At 40.8% G+C, this 15,446-nt stretch overlaps 1 protein-coding gene across 7 annotated transcripts in view; it reads right to left on the reverse strand.

Annotated features, from left to right (window-relative positions):
• The window catches only part of FRRS1 (ferric chelate reductase 1), a 32,331-nt gene extending 16,887 nt beyond the window's left edge, over positions 1 to 15,444 (reverse strand). The window contains exons 1-3 of one of the 7 annotated variants that reach the window (XM_075098203.1): positions 14,952 to 15,444; positions 14,745 to 14,831; positions 4,560 to 4,716 (exon numbers count right to left, since the gene is read on the reverse strand). In XM_075098203.1, coding sequence (XP_074954304.1) covers positions 4,560 to 4,610 — 51 coding nt within the window. In that variant the 5' untranslated portion in view covers positions 4,611 to 4,716; positions 14,745 to 14,831; positions 14,952 to 15,444. Of the gene's footprint in view, positions 1 to 4,559; positions 4,717 to 5,237; positions 5,328 to 5,443; positions 5,804 to 7,096; positions 8,493 to 10,055; positions 10,073 to 14,744; positions 14,832 to 14,951 lie in introns of those variants that run through there. The other 6 variants (XM_075098209.1, XM_075098204.1, XM_075098206.1 and 3 more) reach the window with 6 other exon arrangements.
• Positions 15,445 to 15,446: the final 2 nt, after the last annotated feature.

The raw sequence follows: 15,446 nt of genomic DNA on the forward strand, positions 1-15,446 counted from the left end.
GAGGGCTAGATCTTATAAAGATTAGTCACTTCCATATTAAAATTTAGCCTTCCTCAATCAACAGTTATTCAACTGCCTTGAGAAGTCCCTTTCCTCCTTTAATCCAGACATACACTGTGGCACTCTGTACTCCCCACTTACACAGTAAAAGCGGTAGAGGGAAGATGGGAAACACACTTTTATCATCAATCATTCTGTGGTTAAAGATTCATTTTGTATTTTTAGAAAAATGTCTCCTAAAGTGTTACTGTAGACAAAACAGTACAATAGGTCAACACTACAGATAAGTCAAGCGTTAAGAAATTATTCCTTAATGTCAGATTAAAGAACTCTGGACTTAAATGCAAATACCACAATAAAACCCTTTTTATAACACAGTAGAACTTCATATTTAAAGTTGCAGTTTGGAATAGCCAAAAATAGAAGTTTACAATCACTCATCTGCTGCCCCTAATTCAGCTAAGATCTCACTGTGCCTCCCCACTCCCTTTTGCCACATGCACACGCCCCCTCTGCCTGCAGTCAGAACCTGTTCAACACAAGCCTCATACCAATCGTAACGGGCAAGAAAGACAAGGACACAAAATCTGAATATACAGGAAGGAAGAGGTGAAATCCAAGAGATGCCCAGAACTTCCTTGCATAAGCAGGTTAAGATGTCTCCTTCAGCTCTAAAAATGTACCTGTTACAAGAGCACAAAGCAGCCCTTGTGAATATGACAGTCTGGCCAGCAGAAGGCAAAGTGAATCAGTCTGGAAAGCCAAGCACATATCATTAGTAGCTCAAAAATGAACAACATTAAATAAATACTAAGGAAGATACTTAATTTAACTAATGAATCAGCAATAAGCAATTCTGAGAAGGGACAAGAAAAAGTCTCTTTATACTCTGGCTGAAAATTGATAAGCAATTGCATCCATCCTCAGCCAAGTGTTTGCACAATAGATCACCTGTTGTGCTGAACAAAAAAAAAAACAACCCAAGCAAAGCCAGCCACTGGCAAGCAACAAGTCCCTTCTGTATGAAACAGCCACCTCTTCTTCTGTAAGATTACACGGTCTCCTCTTCCCTCTGATTAGTGTTCTACAGCAACGATTGCATTATTTCCTCCCAAGCGATGTTGTCAGGAATGACTGCATTTTTTAGACACTCAGCATGTCATACGTACCTCAATGCAGAACAGTGATTTAGAATTAGAGGAGTAATTACCTTTACAAATTTAACTCATCACACACAGAGGCAAAGGAATCAAGGTTTGTAATTACTGAGCGTACAATAAACTGTTGAATACAGGGCTTTTTTCTGATATTCCCCTTTTCAGGAAAAACAGGAAGGCAACTAAATCTCACAACTACATACATAAGTACAACCCTGAACAAAAAGCGTTAGGATTACTGTCATGGAAATTATTTGTTATGGAGTGGTTAGGTTAAGGAAAGCTGAAGTGTGGCATGTGAATCATGCTTAACCTCACCACAAAAGAATAAACGCCTTTTAAAGAATAAAGTAAAAATAAAAACAGTTCTCCACCTGTATCGAGGAGGACCCGAGAGACTGATCAAAGCTATCACATCTTACAGAACTGTCACTCACTCTGTTATTCTACCCTTCCCAGAAACATGGCTGAATTAAAAAGAAAACCACTGTTAATTTGAATTCTAATAAAGGTGAATCAGCAGATCTCTGCAAGATCATCTTTTCTAGATAAGAACAACATCACAAACTATGTCAAAACTCTACATCAAGTACTGCCACTACAGCTAGATTCAACATGAGAATCAACGTTAACTCAAGTTCTGAGGTGTGTAAGCTCTGGAACAGCCTGCTATTGCTACAGCATTTGAAAATACTCTCAGTTTCCACCATACTTATAAGTTGTAGATTTGTCCCTCTTGATAGATTTTAGTTGCAAACTGTATTAAGAAGCTTTGGCCATAGTGGTTTATTTATAACCCTTTGAAATACAACTACTCATTGCCAATGAATCAGCAGACAGTCAGGTTCCCTGTAGTAAAGAGGAACAAGAATGATTGACTTCAGGACTGAAGCACAATAATGTTAAAAAACCATAAAAGCTAATTCCTGCAGCATGTTTCAATTGGCAGTTATCCCCTGTTTTTGTTACCTTACAAACTTGTTTGAACAGCCTGGAAGAACAATGGTGAATTTAAGGATTTCTGCGCTATCCAGTGACTTGTTTTCCAAGATAAATGCATTACGCTGAAATGTTTGATTTAACCAAGGGCCTGAGGGTACATATAATGTCCTTCCTCTGCCCTGCCTGCATGCCAGCTGCACACCATGCGGCAGCATGCATCAGCAAACACCCCCCCCCCCGTCAAGGTTACAAGGATGTGCTACAGAGCATACTAGCTCCATAGTCAGAACACAATCACAGAGCATTGATGGTTGATTTTACTTAGTTCTGTACTATACACAGACTTTTCAATATGTTATATATGACCAAAGACAGCAAAAGATCCAGGAGTCCTTCCTTTACAGATATAGATACTAGCACGTACCACACCATTACAGTGTGAGACAGTTATTCAAACTGTTATGTTTCATACTTTTAGTTATTATGGAAAAAATACTTCAATACTTATTAGTTTGAGGCATGACTGCAAATTTGTTATTCCCTCCCTACTTAAATCTTCCATATAATACACGACTCACACCCCCGGCAGGAAAGAAAGCTTCAGAATACATTTGTTTAATTCTTCATTCTTCTTCATTACCTGTAATTCTAACGGTGTTTCAAATACCCTGTCACTTTTGGAGTGGAGGGAGGGAGGGAGATAATTGTGACTCAAAGCCATTTATAATACAGCCCTCTAATTAATAGAAAGCCAAAAAAATACAGAGTGACAGTCATCACCTCATCAGCCTTGCCTAACTGGGGCAAAATGCTTCAGAAAGTAGTTAAGCTTTGCCAAGGAAGCTGAGTAATCAGAATGTCAATTAATATTTATTTCATATGGAACTTGATTATAACCATAAAATTCAATTTCATACAGAGATTACTCAATACCAACAGCTGACTTCTACAGTAACCTGAAGTCATAGCCAAGCATTTCTCGAGCCATACTACCAGGTTATTCTAGATGTTTGCTGGGCAGGTCAGAACTCAAGACAGAAATAGAGCTTTTTGTCAGAGCATGCTTTTTGGGGAACTTACATTGCATACAACCCACCAGAAGTTTGCAGAAAGGTCACATAGAAAAATTAGACCAGGGGTCCCAAAGGCACACCATGGGTAGCCAGTTGTTCCAACAGTAATGGGACACAGAACAGCTATTTTAAAGAAAAGGCAGCCAAAAAAAACCTCACCGAAATCCTACAACAGATATTCCTTAAAAAGTGAACGAGAAGCAAACGTTTCAGTTAGTATGCATGGAGTTGAAGTAGCTAGCATTTCTTCATACTTATGACAGAGCATGACAAGACAAGAACACCTCTGTGATAATTCAAACAATTAATGGTTAAAGGCCAAAGTGATCATCTGTGGCTTAACCTCAAGAGGTTCTGCCTGGCAGGGCAGATTGCAAAAAGACAGGTTTGTTCATAATAGCTACCAGCTTCTGTAAAGATTCTATGCAATACAAGTACACTTGTCTGAACACTTAGACTTTATCATCCCATTCATTCAGGAGTCATCTCCTCCTCCTACAGAGGGAGGAGGAAAGAATAAGAAATGGTTGGTATAATTTCAGGAACAGAATCTCTAAAAGCCTGAACCTACCATACCAGAAGTTAGTAAGAATCTTTTAATGATACTTAGTATACATGGGAATTTCTTCTCCTGATTACATCTCACGGTCTTACAGTAACCGTGTTTGGATAAATAGGAGAGCAGCAAGTTACTCCTACAGTCCCTGCAGGTATCAAACAGCTCACAAAGCCCAGGCAGCCTAATTCCTCAAGGGCACAACATTCACATGCAAACTCAGGATCTCTTCACAGAAATTATCTTCTTTCAGCTGTTTAACAGAACTTCATTGGCTGCAGAGTATGAAATCTAAAACTTGTTTCAGAGAAGAAGAGGAGATGAGGGGAGGTGCAAGGCAAACATATTGCCAATTCAAAGGCACGAAAACTATCAGAGCCAGAACTCTTCTCCTGGGCACCATCAGACAAGAGGGCAAGCAGAAAAGAAAAAAGCCATCTAAAAGAGAATAAGCTGCATTAACAGGAGGTGTTTGCACCGCGTCTCTTTAGAAATACACTCTTACAAAGCAAAAGCGGACAACCCTGCTGTCCCAGAGTCGCCTTCCCTCCAAGTTCAGAAAAAGAGCTTCGGTTAACTTCTCCCGCTCATCTAAATGTGCTCATATCACATTAGCTGGATTGGGTAAGGGCAGAAAACAAGTAGCATTCACAGCCAGTTACTTATTACTTTTAAAATACAGACATGCACATATGCCCCCATTCCCACAAGATGACAAAACACACACCCCTCAGCCACTTGGTGTTTCTACTCAGAATACATTCAAAGAGAAATTCAAGTCTTGTGTGTTTCAAAATGAATTTTTGTAGCAGTTTAAGTGGCGGTACTTACCTTACAGCCAGTCCTTCTGTTACAGTGACCAAGCCTGAGTAAAATTGCCATTGGCTTTCTACTTAGAGTAAAACTTATATTACATTGTAACCTCTTCTATTTGACTTGCATCTGACAGTATCAACCTTTATCACACCCAGGATCAGAGGAAGTTTGTCTGAAAGAAGAAACAGCACACACAAAAAAGGAACACTTAAGAGCATTCTTGACTTCAGGCACATATTTTATGCTGCTTCCCAAGCTAAGCCCATAACACCCTACACTTCAGCTGCAATGCATGAAGTTGTAATGAAACACTGGCCACACGGCTTCCTTTGCTTTGTCAGACACCTACTTCCACAGACCTCAGAGAGTTTCCTATTAAGTAATTATTTTAATTATCTTCTGGTGCAGTTTAAGGGAGTGCGGCATGATTTTAAAGCTTGTTATCCATTTACTCCCTAGCAAAGAAACACTTTCTTTTAGAAGAAGGATAAGCAATCTTACAAAAGATTACAACAAGTTTGTCTTCTTTCCATATAGCCCACCAAGAATGAACAAAAGGCAAGGATTTTGCCCTGCTCCGTTGCTTAATTTGATTATTTAACTTTCTGTTGGGCAGCTGCTCTGCATATAATCTTTAAGGCCCCAACCTTAAAAAACTGTACCTATACAAAGAACCCAAAGTTGCAGACTGACCTAAAAACAACGTTGCTTGTCACCCCAGCAAGCCAATCCAGCTACAGGATTAGCACGTTTACTGTAAGTTACCATACAGCCATCTCCCACGCACACTAACGAAGAAACAAAACAAGCAAATAACAGTCACAGAACACTAAGAAGCAAACAAGACGCAAAAGGAACGTAGCTGATGCGGCTTCCAGATAAAATAAGCCGTAGCTTACCTTCACTTAACTAAGGCAAGCAGGCTTAAGAGTTTTCTCTAAATGAAGTCAGAAACGCTTACATGGACGGCAGCAGCTACAAGGTACTTTAAAAGCTTCACCAATAATAAACCACCACGTTATTAATATATCGTTTAATATATTAATGAAGCAGAATAATAATTCTGTTAAGCACACAGAGTTTTCAAAAAGCCCGCAGTATCCACACTCCGAGCACTCACTGGCGCCGGTTTAACCAAGGGACTCTGGAGCTACAGCAGCTTCCCTGGGACAGCCCCGGCTGCGGGCGGGGCTTTGGGCAGCTCCGGCCCCGCTCCCGCAGAAGAGGGCGGCCCCTCCCGCTCGATCCTCCGCCCCGGGGAGGCGGGAGCTGCTGATGGACGCCCTGGGTTTGCGACTCGAGTCCCGCCCGTAGGATTTACGGAGAGGCTGGTCCTTGTCGAGGCTTGCAGGGCTCACTTGCGTGCTGCTCGTTCGCCAGAAGGCCTTCACCTACACCGGCTTGCAAAACCAGGGCTTTCTTATCAAGAAAGCAAATAAGTACTGGCCGTAACTGGGGTTTTACTGGCAGCAAATGCAGTTACTTACACGGGCTTCTGAGAGGTCTGGTTTTCTTTACTTTTTTTCCAAGTCCTCAATTGCTCACAAATCAAAGCAGCAAAGACAAGTATTTAATAAAATTCCAGTGGGGATTTTGCCCTCTGATACAATGGAAATATTGTGTTTGTGTTAACAAACACCCTGACTGGAGGGGTCTGGCAATTCAGTCGCTTATTAGTAGGTCTGAGCAGCTCTAGTGATCTTAATACTATTAATTTTGTCATATTTTCTTAAAAAGTACTATCTACTAAAATACGGCAGACTTACAAATGCTCTGCTAGTGATCTACTGCTTTCTCAGTCTCTATTAAAGTAGCATTAACCTTAGAGGCGCTCTGGAATAGCATATTCTAAGATATATTTAATGTGAAAACCAATAATGAGCAACTTTGCCTGATCAGACAAATGCTGTGACCATTTCACTTGTGTTATCTTGCCAGTAGAAGGCCCTGGAAGCTGAGACTTCGCTAAATGTGCAGCAACTGAAGAAACGTAAGGCACTATCAATAGCTGAGAATTAAATACGGGTATTTCCCTCTAGCTGGGCAAAAAAAGCCCATTCAGTTTACAACAGCCATTCACAAAGTCCCTAAAATATGACAGTTTGATAAAATTTTAAGCCCAAGTACACACATGCTTTATTAAGTGCTCGTGTGTTGCTAATTAATTTAGGATTATTAAACCCAGCCCTCCTTGCAGATGTTATTAGTATGACAAATAATGACATAAATGCACTTACAGTATGAAAACTCTGGTGATCACAGTGACCAAAATTCTTGACAATATTTAGGCTCCTAACTCACACAGATTATAGTAGGAGTTAATATCCAATTTTTTTTTTAAGATCTTACTTTAGGGTCTTGACCCAGTGACAGAATGGGGTCTCTACTTCTGAAACATTGTTATAAATGGAAGAATATATGCAAGTAATTTCCTCATTAGGACTCTAATTTTCTCATTATGGAAGTAATTTCCTCATTAAAGAGAGATGAAAATGCAAGCAGCGATCCTGTTGGAAACTGTAATCAGAGTTTAAGAAAATAAATTAATTTACCTGTGAAAGGGAGGGAACACTGTATTGCTTCTCATTTTATAGCTTCTTTGATTTCAGAAGGTGCTAGCTATTGCCAAACAGCTATAAAGCATGAAAACCAGGAAAAATCCAAGAGAACCAGGAAAAAAATAATTACTCTCTAACTGCTGGGTACAAGTACCCATACTCCTTCTGCAGAGGCAATCATCAGTCTGCCTGGAAGGAATCTTTTCAAACATACCAGTCTCCTTAAAAAAAATTAATAATCAACAGTTCTACAGCCTTAATGAAAATACTTCTCTGAAAGAGTACTGCAAGCTAATTTTTAAGTGTCTATTGCAAGCAGGAGTTTCTAGCTTAACCAAATGATCAGTTGGAGACATAGAGGGATGGGGGTTGGTTTTTAATCTTACTGCAAGCCCCAAGAGAGATAAAGTCATGTAATCTACTGCTGAACTATGTCAGAGGATGACGACATCAAGTGGGAAATTAACTACATAACATCTAACGTGAAAAGAAGCTGATGGCTTTTTTTGCACCATTTGTTACAGGACTTCAAGGAAGTAAGTGAAAGCTCATAATTTTGCAAGCAACAGCAATTTCATAGAGGAGACTGCATGCTGAGTATATAAAGGGGAATTTCTGTTGCTTAACAACTGAAGAAACAATAAAGTAAAATATCTGTAATTTTGGAAATTACATATTGTGCAGGCCAAGGCATATGCTGATAGCTAGGCTATTTTATAAGCTCAGAGTAATATGGAAAACAATAAGCCATTGAAGCTAGGTCTGAAGGGAACCTGTGTTATTCTGTGGTTCCTTATAATCGATTTTCCCCTTAGGTATGAAGCTAACAACATAGCAAAACTGTGGTATTCTACAAGGTCAACCCTTGCTCAAGTTTCCCACGTGTGTGCACTAGGCAAATGGTTTCTCTATGTTACTGGCAAGATTATCAGGGTAAAACATCACTTGAGTTCAAACCAAGTGATATGCAATAAGGCCGCACCCCCCCTCAGATAGTTTTGATGATAACTTGGATCTAAGAAGTTTTTGTTACTACTTCTGTTTTGATACATTGACATGTGTTTGAAAGAGAGCATTAGATTTGGCCGAACACATGCAGGAGACTGCTGTTCTTAGGACAACAGTCCCGACACCTGTAGTTTTCACCTCCCTCTCGCATATCCTACACTTACAATACTGGACTTCAGCATTTTCAAGCTTTTCAGTGTTAACATCTCAGCTAAATATGTATTTGGGAAATAATAACAATAATTATCTTAGATAGGAAGAATTTTTCCTACCAGAGCAATCTCCATATGTTTTTTTGCCCAAAGACAGGGGAATGTTGAATCATTGCAACAATCCTAACCAGCTAAGAGGAGACAAATGATCATAAAAGTCACAATGTAGGATGACATATTTTTCTCCACATTTAATTAACCCTTTTCCCTTGACCTTTGGCACTGTTTCATACTTATCTGTTTTACCAACTGACTTACTGTTAACCTACAAACTAGATAATATATTCCACTGACCTCCAGAAAATTCTTTTTATGTAGGCTTCTCTTTGGTCTTTATTATTCTGTACTGATCAGCCCTTTCTACTTTCACTATTTTTTCATTTTTTTATGTCACACATAAAAATTCACACTTGGAAACGTATTCATACAAAAATACTTGTTTATATACAGGTAAAAGAAAAACGCCTTTTACAGCTTTTACACTAACTAGCCACCCGGTGGCATTAGCCACTAAGTAAAATAAGGTTTTCCACTTCTGAGTACACAGAAACCTTTCTTTTTGTATCTCTACTCTGACACAACAGCTGAAATATGCGCACAGTAGATTTCTACCAAAATGTGCATCGACTTTGACTTAAAAAGAACTTTTTTCCAAAAAATACTTCCTTGCTTATCTGAAATGAAAGAATTAAGTGTGGTTCCCTGCTGTCAGCTGGAGCCAGGTCTGTAGGGGTGCTATGATACAAAGACAACCTGCCACTTCCCTGAAAGCGTCTCCACCTAATTCAGTGCACAGCACAATTACATCAATGGATAAAGGGCTGCAGTGAAATCACTTCACCCACTTCAAGGGGTGAGAGCCATCGCTTTACCTGATGCACGCTATTGAAGTTTTATCTGATAGAAGAACTGAATTACTAACTTTATTGAGTTTTCCATATTTTTCACCGTTTTTGTCGTGCTTTTTAATTTTATTATGTCAGTGAGATGTGATGAGATCCTGTTATTCCATTTCACGGGGAGCAAAGAGCTTGCTGGCAAAAGCACTGACCTCTAAGTAAGTGCTGCAGTTTAAGGCAATTTAGGCTGATTACACAATTCGTAATGTGAAACTACAAGATTAATTGAAATCTAGTACACTGCTCTTCCAGACACCAACCAGTTTCTTTGCTAGCCCATCTCAATTCCACCCCTGCCCCACAGCTTTTTCCCTCTCTCCTTTCACCCAGACTAGGAACTAATTTTCCCACTCTTCTTCATCTCATCTCAGTGGTCCTTTCACAGACAACTCATTTCCAGCTTTTTGCCTTTTTCTCAGCAGCTCTCAACTGATCTCCTTCATGGCTTATAAACGCATTCTTTGTTCAGACCTGGTATGTCCGTGGGTTTTGTGGCTTCTCTGAGTTCAAGCACAAGCAATCGTTCCATAGGGATGATGCACAACAGGCAATGTGGTTAGTTGTAGCAACGTGCTAGTCAGTACAGCCCAGTACCCCTGTGGGGGAACCATGTGGTGATGTCTGAGTACGCTCAGTAGGGATGCTTGCTGGGATTTAGCTCTTACTTTAGCATGTCTCACCTAAGTGCTTGCAGACACTTTCCAAGGCTAATAAACTGGCCAGACTATAACAGAGCTGGTAAAGGCATATCCAACAGAGGACAGCTGTGAGAAGAGTAAGAGAGGGAAGACTGTTTCATACCAGCTTTCAAGTCCTATAAGCAGCAATCCTCACCTGATGAGCGCAGAGGAATATCCATTGAGGTGTGAAGTGACCCAGTCCAGAGATGCTATGGAAAGCTGTCTCCTGCAGAGGCAGGTTAGTACAAAGCCTCTGTGCAAGCCAGTACCTCCTCCAGGGAAGTTCCAAACTTCAGGGGAATCACTGCACAGCACCTGCAGTGACCCAACAAATATGCCACTGACCTACTCGGAGGCAAAATATCAATACTGCACTACTGCATGAGACAGCGATTCCTCCACCCACAGGAGCCAGCTCGAATGGAGAGCCAGTGGTTTGCGCGGAGGTAAGATATCCTAGAGCTAGGCAGCAGCAGCAGTTTGCCCCAACACACAGGAATTCCTAGCTCCTAGGAGTTCGCACAGGAGCTACTGCCCAGTTAAGGGCAAGCTACTTCTGACCAGCAATCCTAAACTCAAGTTCATGGCTAACCAAAAGATCTGACGGTATCAATAAGACAAACATTCGGTAAGGACTTTGAATTTCTGGTAGCAGCATTTGGTGATGCTTCAACTGTAAATGTTGAATTAGGTGCCCTGATTGCTGTAGAGCAAAAGAAGATTTGTCAGTCTGAATTTCAGCTTTGTAGCGTTCTAGTGCAAACCACTCTTGCATCATCTTCCCTGCTCTTCCTGCTCATGGTTAACTTGGTGGTAGAATGCAAAAACTGGTTGAAAAGAGGCCCAGGAGAGAAAGTGATTTGACAATGAGAAATTGGGAATTTCTGCCAAGGCCTGATGTTGAGGAAGAGATTAAATGCTTTTAATCTTTTAAAGCAAATGCTTGCTCTAGTCATATATTTGGTGAAATAGTCTCCCGCAACATACTGCAGCGCATTAGACTGCTTAAATTACTATGGCTTGAATTCCGTCTGCGCTGAAAGATTACAAAGCAGGTCCACGGATCTCAGTACAAGCTTTCAGATAACCTCAGGCTATGTGGGGCCGGTACGTAGTTATTTCTTCACTTAAAAATCAAATGCCAATTTTATACAACAGACACAAGTCCAATCAGTTGTTTACTATTTGAGCTTAAAGAGCTGTCTAGATAAGACTTAAGGATTATTATTTTAGTGGACCAGGAAAATATCAATGGTATTCTCACTATAGTTTGATGCAGTACAAAAGAGCATCACAGAGAAAATGGAGAGTGCAAGAGACACTCTTTAAATATTTATTTTTGAGAAGAAAATATAAAACTGAAAGAGTAGATCTGCTTGCTAAAACATTACTGCCTTTAGGAATAGATACTCCAAAGTCTTCAATCTCAGCATATCTCACTAGTGTTAAATGGAACAGTTTACAGGAAGATAAAAGTGCTGGTAGTGATTTAGCAAACAGGCATAATATGGTCTTATAAACCCAAAATTGCACAAGTACACATCGATTTATTTTACACTTTAAGTTAAATGGTAAAGGATGCTCTTCAGAGACTTAATTTAAAATTTTGTTTGCCAAGTCACCACATTTGCAGAAGATTTTTAACATCAAATTAATGCAATGCTGTTAGCTAAAGACAATGAAATGTACCTTAAGAAATTATGTGAAAAGCGACATTTAACTGTAGTAAAATTTTATTTGGACTTCTTTAAAGATAAATGCAATGAATTTTACAATTTTCTATTAAAAATTAATAGCGGTCTAACTTTATACAGAAGCTAAAAGACAGCATTGATTATTTGAGGCCACACAGGAAAAGAATGGCCGAGCTGGGATTAAAAACAATCCAAAAATTCATGATGACACCAAGTTCATCTCTGAAAGGTCAAACCAACACTGCCAATTAAATAGAGGAAAGGGCATTTACATGTTCAGTAAGAACAAACTCCATAGGCTAGTGTCCTAACCTCTCCATCTCATTTCACTTCTTTCTTATATAGACATTTTTATTCCAGTCTACTATTTATTCCCTGTACTACTGTAATCTGTTTAGCTATTTAGAAGGGATTTTAAACAAACAGGCTACAGGTGATTACTTCAATGTTCTGACTAAAATTTTCTCTCATTCGTAGAGTCTAATGTCCAAGGCCATATGTAAATTCCTGCTGAGCACATAATGTGTCTAAGAACAGCACTTGTTTTCAGCCACTGCGCAGCAAAGATCTAACTCACGCTCCAGACTGGAGCCTACTCAAATTGCAGAGATACAGTTTTAAAGAAAATGAGCTTTCTTCCAAAATTAGGTTTGCATTTTTAGATGAGACCTCTCCATTAGAAGACAAAAGCTACACAGAAGATTCAACATCTCTGAAGCTTCCTATTGTTGAACAATAGCACAGCGGTATTTCATGAATCTACAGGTCAGGAGTGTGGGGCATTGAGAAAAGCTGTGCTATCACTTTAAATTTTATGAAGCTGCATATCTCCTCCATACAGGCCAAAGGAACCTGCTTTTAATTCTAGTTACAAGTTCAGCTAAGTTGTCTCTCTGCCAGCTGGCTTTTTCAGTTGTTATTGGGAGCTATTGTTCTGGTTTTTTACAAATTAAAAAAAAAAAGAGTAGTCATGTAAGTACTGTAAGTCCCTACACCTTACAGTCATAAGCAACATGATGAGTGTGATCTGAACCCTGGTGAACAGGCTCCCCAGAGTGCATTGAGGCCACTGCTAGGATAAGTGTTCTGCCACACCATGTTGCAGACCAGAAGGCGGGAAGGGAGGGAGTACTAGGAAGGTGTATGTAAAAGGACTGAAGAATTCTGGTATTAATGTATTTGAAAAAGCTGGAGAATTATTTCCTGATAATGGCATTGATATGGTGTCCACTCTTACTTTGAAGCAACTATTAATCTTTTCCTGCTGGGGTATAGCATATCACACACAACTACAAACTGAAGACAAAACGGCCCTCTGAAACCCACCATTCAGACGCCATCATAGCAAATGTCACGCATGACCACTGCTGGCTGTGTCCTACACAGTACCCGCAATGCTAAGCGGCAGCACTTGTGCGTTGATATTTTGCTGGTGTGGTTCCCATACACAGAAAGCCTGCTCGATTTACATCTGCTAAATTCACACAGGCCCAAAGTCTGTAAGGGGTGTGCCAGCATAAGAGGTAATGTTGACGGAGAAAAGATCAGAGCAGTCTGCTCTGCTTTCCTGATTAAACGTCATCAAGGGACCTGCTGTATTCATTCACTATCTTTACAACATTCATTTTTTTTATATTGAATAGAAGGCCAGTGAAATGATACTGTTCCAATTATGAAATGATTTAATAAGCACTTCAGGTACGTTTTTTGCTGTGGCTCAATCCCTTCATTTTAGACTGTTGACATCAGGTTTAGCTACAGTCACAAATGTTGGTCAAAATAACTCCTTCAGGATTTGGGATCAGGAGGCTGTATGCTAGTTTGGTTTCCTAATGATTTTTGTCTTGAGAAACTTAAAAATCCTTTTTCATAAACTGGGATACATTTCAAAACCTGTCTAAATGCATAGTTTAGTGGAGATGTGGCAGTGCAAACCTAGTAGCTAGAGTAGGGTGAGTTTCCCTATTAAGTGCGAAAAACAAAGGAGCCACATTTTAAAACTTAGTAGCAGCAGTGAAATTGCCTTCAGTAATACCCTTCTGGGTTTTTCTTGCTTTTCACAAGGTATTCAGCATGCACTTGAGGGTAACTATGTATGCAAAGGACTTGGCCACATGGGCATTATTTGCTCTTCCTCCCTTAGAATGGTTCACTGAGTAAGCAGCTCATGAAATTTCTAAATTCTGCCCCATTTGCAGTACATGACAGGACAATAGCAAGCCTGGAGGAAGAGGCACTTGTGCAAGGCTCTGTACTGCAAAGTCATTTCAGGATACTGAAGCCTGGTGAGGACCACAGCAGAGAGATGGTCCAGATCTCTTTCAGCGACTTGTCTGTTGGTTTTGCCCCACAACCCCATACCTGTTGGAGCTTCTTATATTTCCCATTCCTATGTTGTATCTTCTCTACTAGGACACATCCAATTCAGAGGCTTCCGCTAGGTGTAAGTCTGCCCTGTATACAAAGCACGCAGGCCAGCAAGCTGAGTAAGGAATAAGGAGGCTAGGAAAGACAGGGAAGATGACAGAAACCTGCTGGGACCCGTGGAAATATCAATATAAAATAATCCAGATTGGAAGTATCATGTTTTAATCATATTGGAATGAGTCTCACTGAGGTGAATGTTAAGGGAACTACACAAACACAGAGGGGCTTTTACTAGGAATTTTCCCCCAGCCTGTTCAGGGATCCTAATGTTGTCAGGAGACATAAAAGTTGACATACGCACACCAACATGAAAACCTTTCTCAACAATACCAAAAAATGTGAATTGTAGTGAGGGACAAAGAGATTTCTTAAAATATTCAGAGGGAGGAGCAAGCGAAGGGGAAAAGAAAAAAGGTAGCTACCAAAAGATAATAAATTCAGTTTGAAATGGGTGGAAGCGTTTCCTTGAATATCAAGGCATTTGGACTGCCCCTAAAAGGATTATAATTGGATGAAGACATTGCAGTACGACACAGTTATAAGGGTATGCATGGGATGACTGGGAGTAAATAGTTAAATCTAAACTGTTTTGCATCCTCCCAGTTCCACAAAATATACCACCTTTGAAAAGAAAAAATAAACGGTATAACACAGTGACTGTAAATTGAGAAGTACAACTTTTTTTTTTTTAATGTAGTTCTAGGCAACAAAAATAGACTGACCTTCCAAAGCTGCAAGGCTGACCTTTACAGTGGGGTGCAGTTAATGACTTCGGTGGTGAGAGGCCTGGAGCAACTGTCCCAGGTATTCTGCAATATAAAGCAATGGTGAGGGCTGTGTGGTGACAGGGGTTCAGGGTACAGTATTCTTCAAAACAAGGGTGGTGGGGTTATGGTTTGGTGGGTTGTTTTTTTTTTAAACCACCTTACCTCCTGGTCAAAGACAGATCCCCGGAGTTTGTAGTCTTGTCCACATACTATATATGGCACTTAAACCCTAGCTGACATCGTGTTTTTTCCACAGCATCGGGAAGGAGCCGGCTGCCCGCCCGCCCGCCGGCCCCTGAGGCAGCAGGGCGGGAAGGCTGAGGAAGCCCCGCGCCGCGGCGGTTCCATCCCGCCCAGGAGCGGCTGGGCCCGCGGGCGCCAGCTACTTCAGGCAGCCTTTAAAGTCACATTTTCCTCAGCAGAATGCCTGTTCAATCACGCAGACAGTTAGTCTCAGTGTCTGAGCCCCCTCGGCGGGCGCTCCCCGGCGCACAAGGCGTGTATGGAGGCGCTGGTATGGCTCTAAGGGCAGGGGATCAGGTACTACCGTGCTCCGCTCCCCAAGAGCCGCGGGGTGCTGCGGGACCCGGAGCTGCGGCAGCGCCGAGGACAGTATTGCTCCTGAGGTAACCTCTCCCCTCAGGCTGCGCTTAGCGG

This window comes from Phalacrocorax aristotelis, chromosome 6 (assembly GCF_949628215.1).
Source record: "Phalacrocorax aristotelis chromosome 6, bGulAri2.1, whole genome shotgun sequence".
NCBI lineage: Eukaryota > Metazoa > Chordata > Aves > Suliformes > Phalacrocoracidae > Phalacrocorax > Phalacrocorax aristotelis.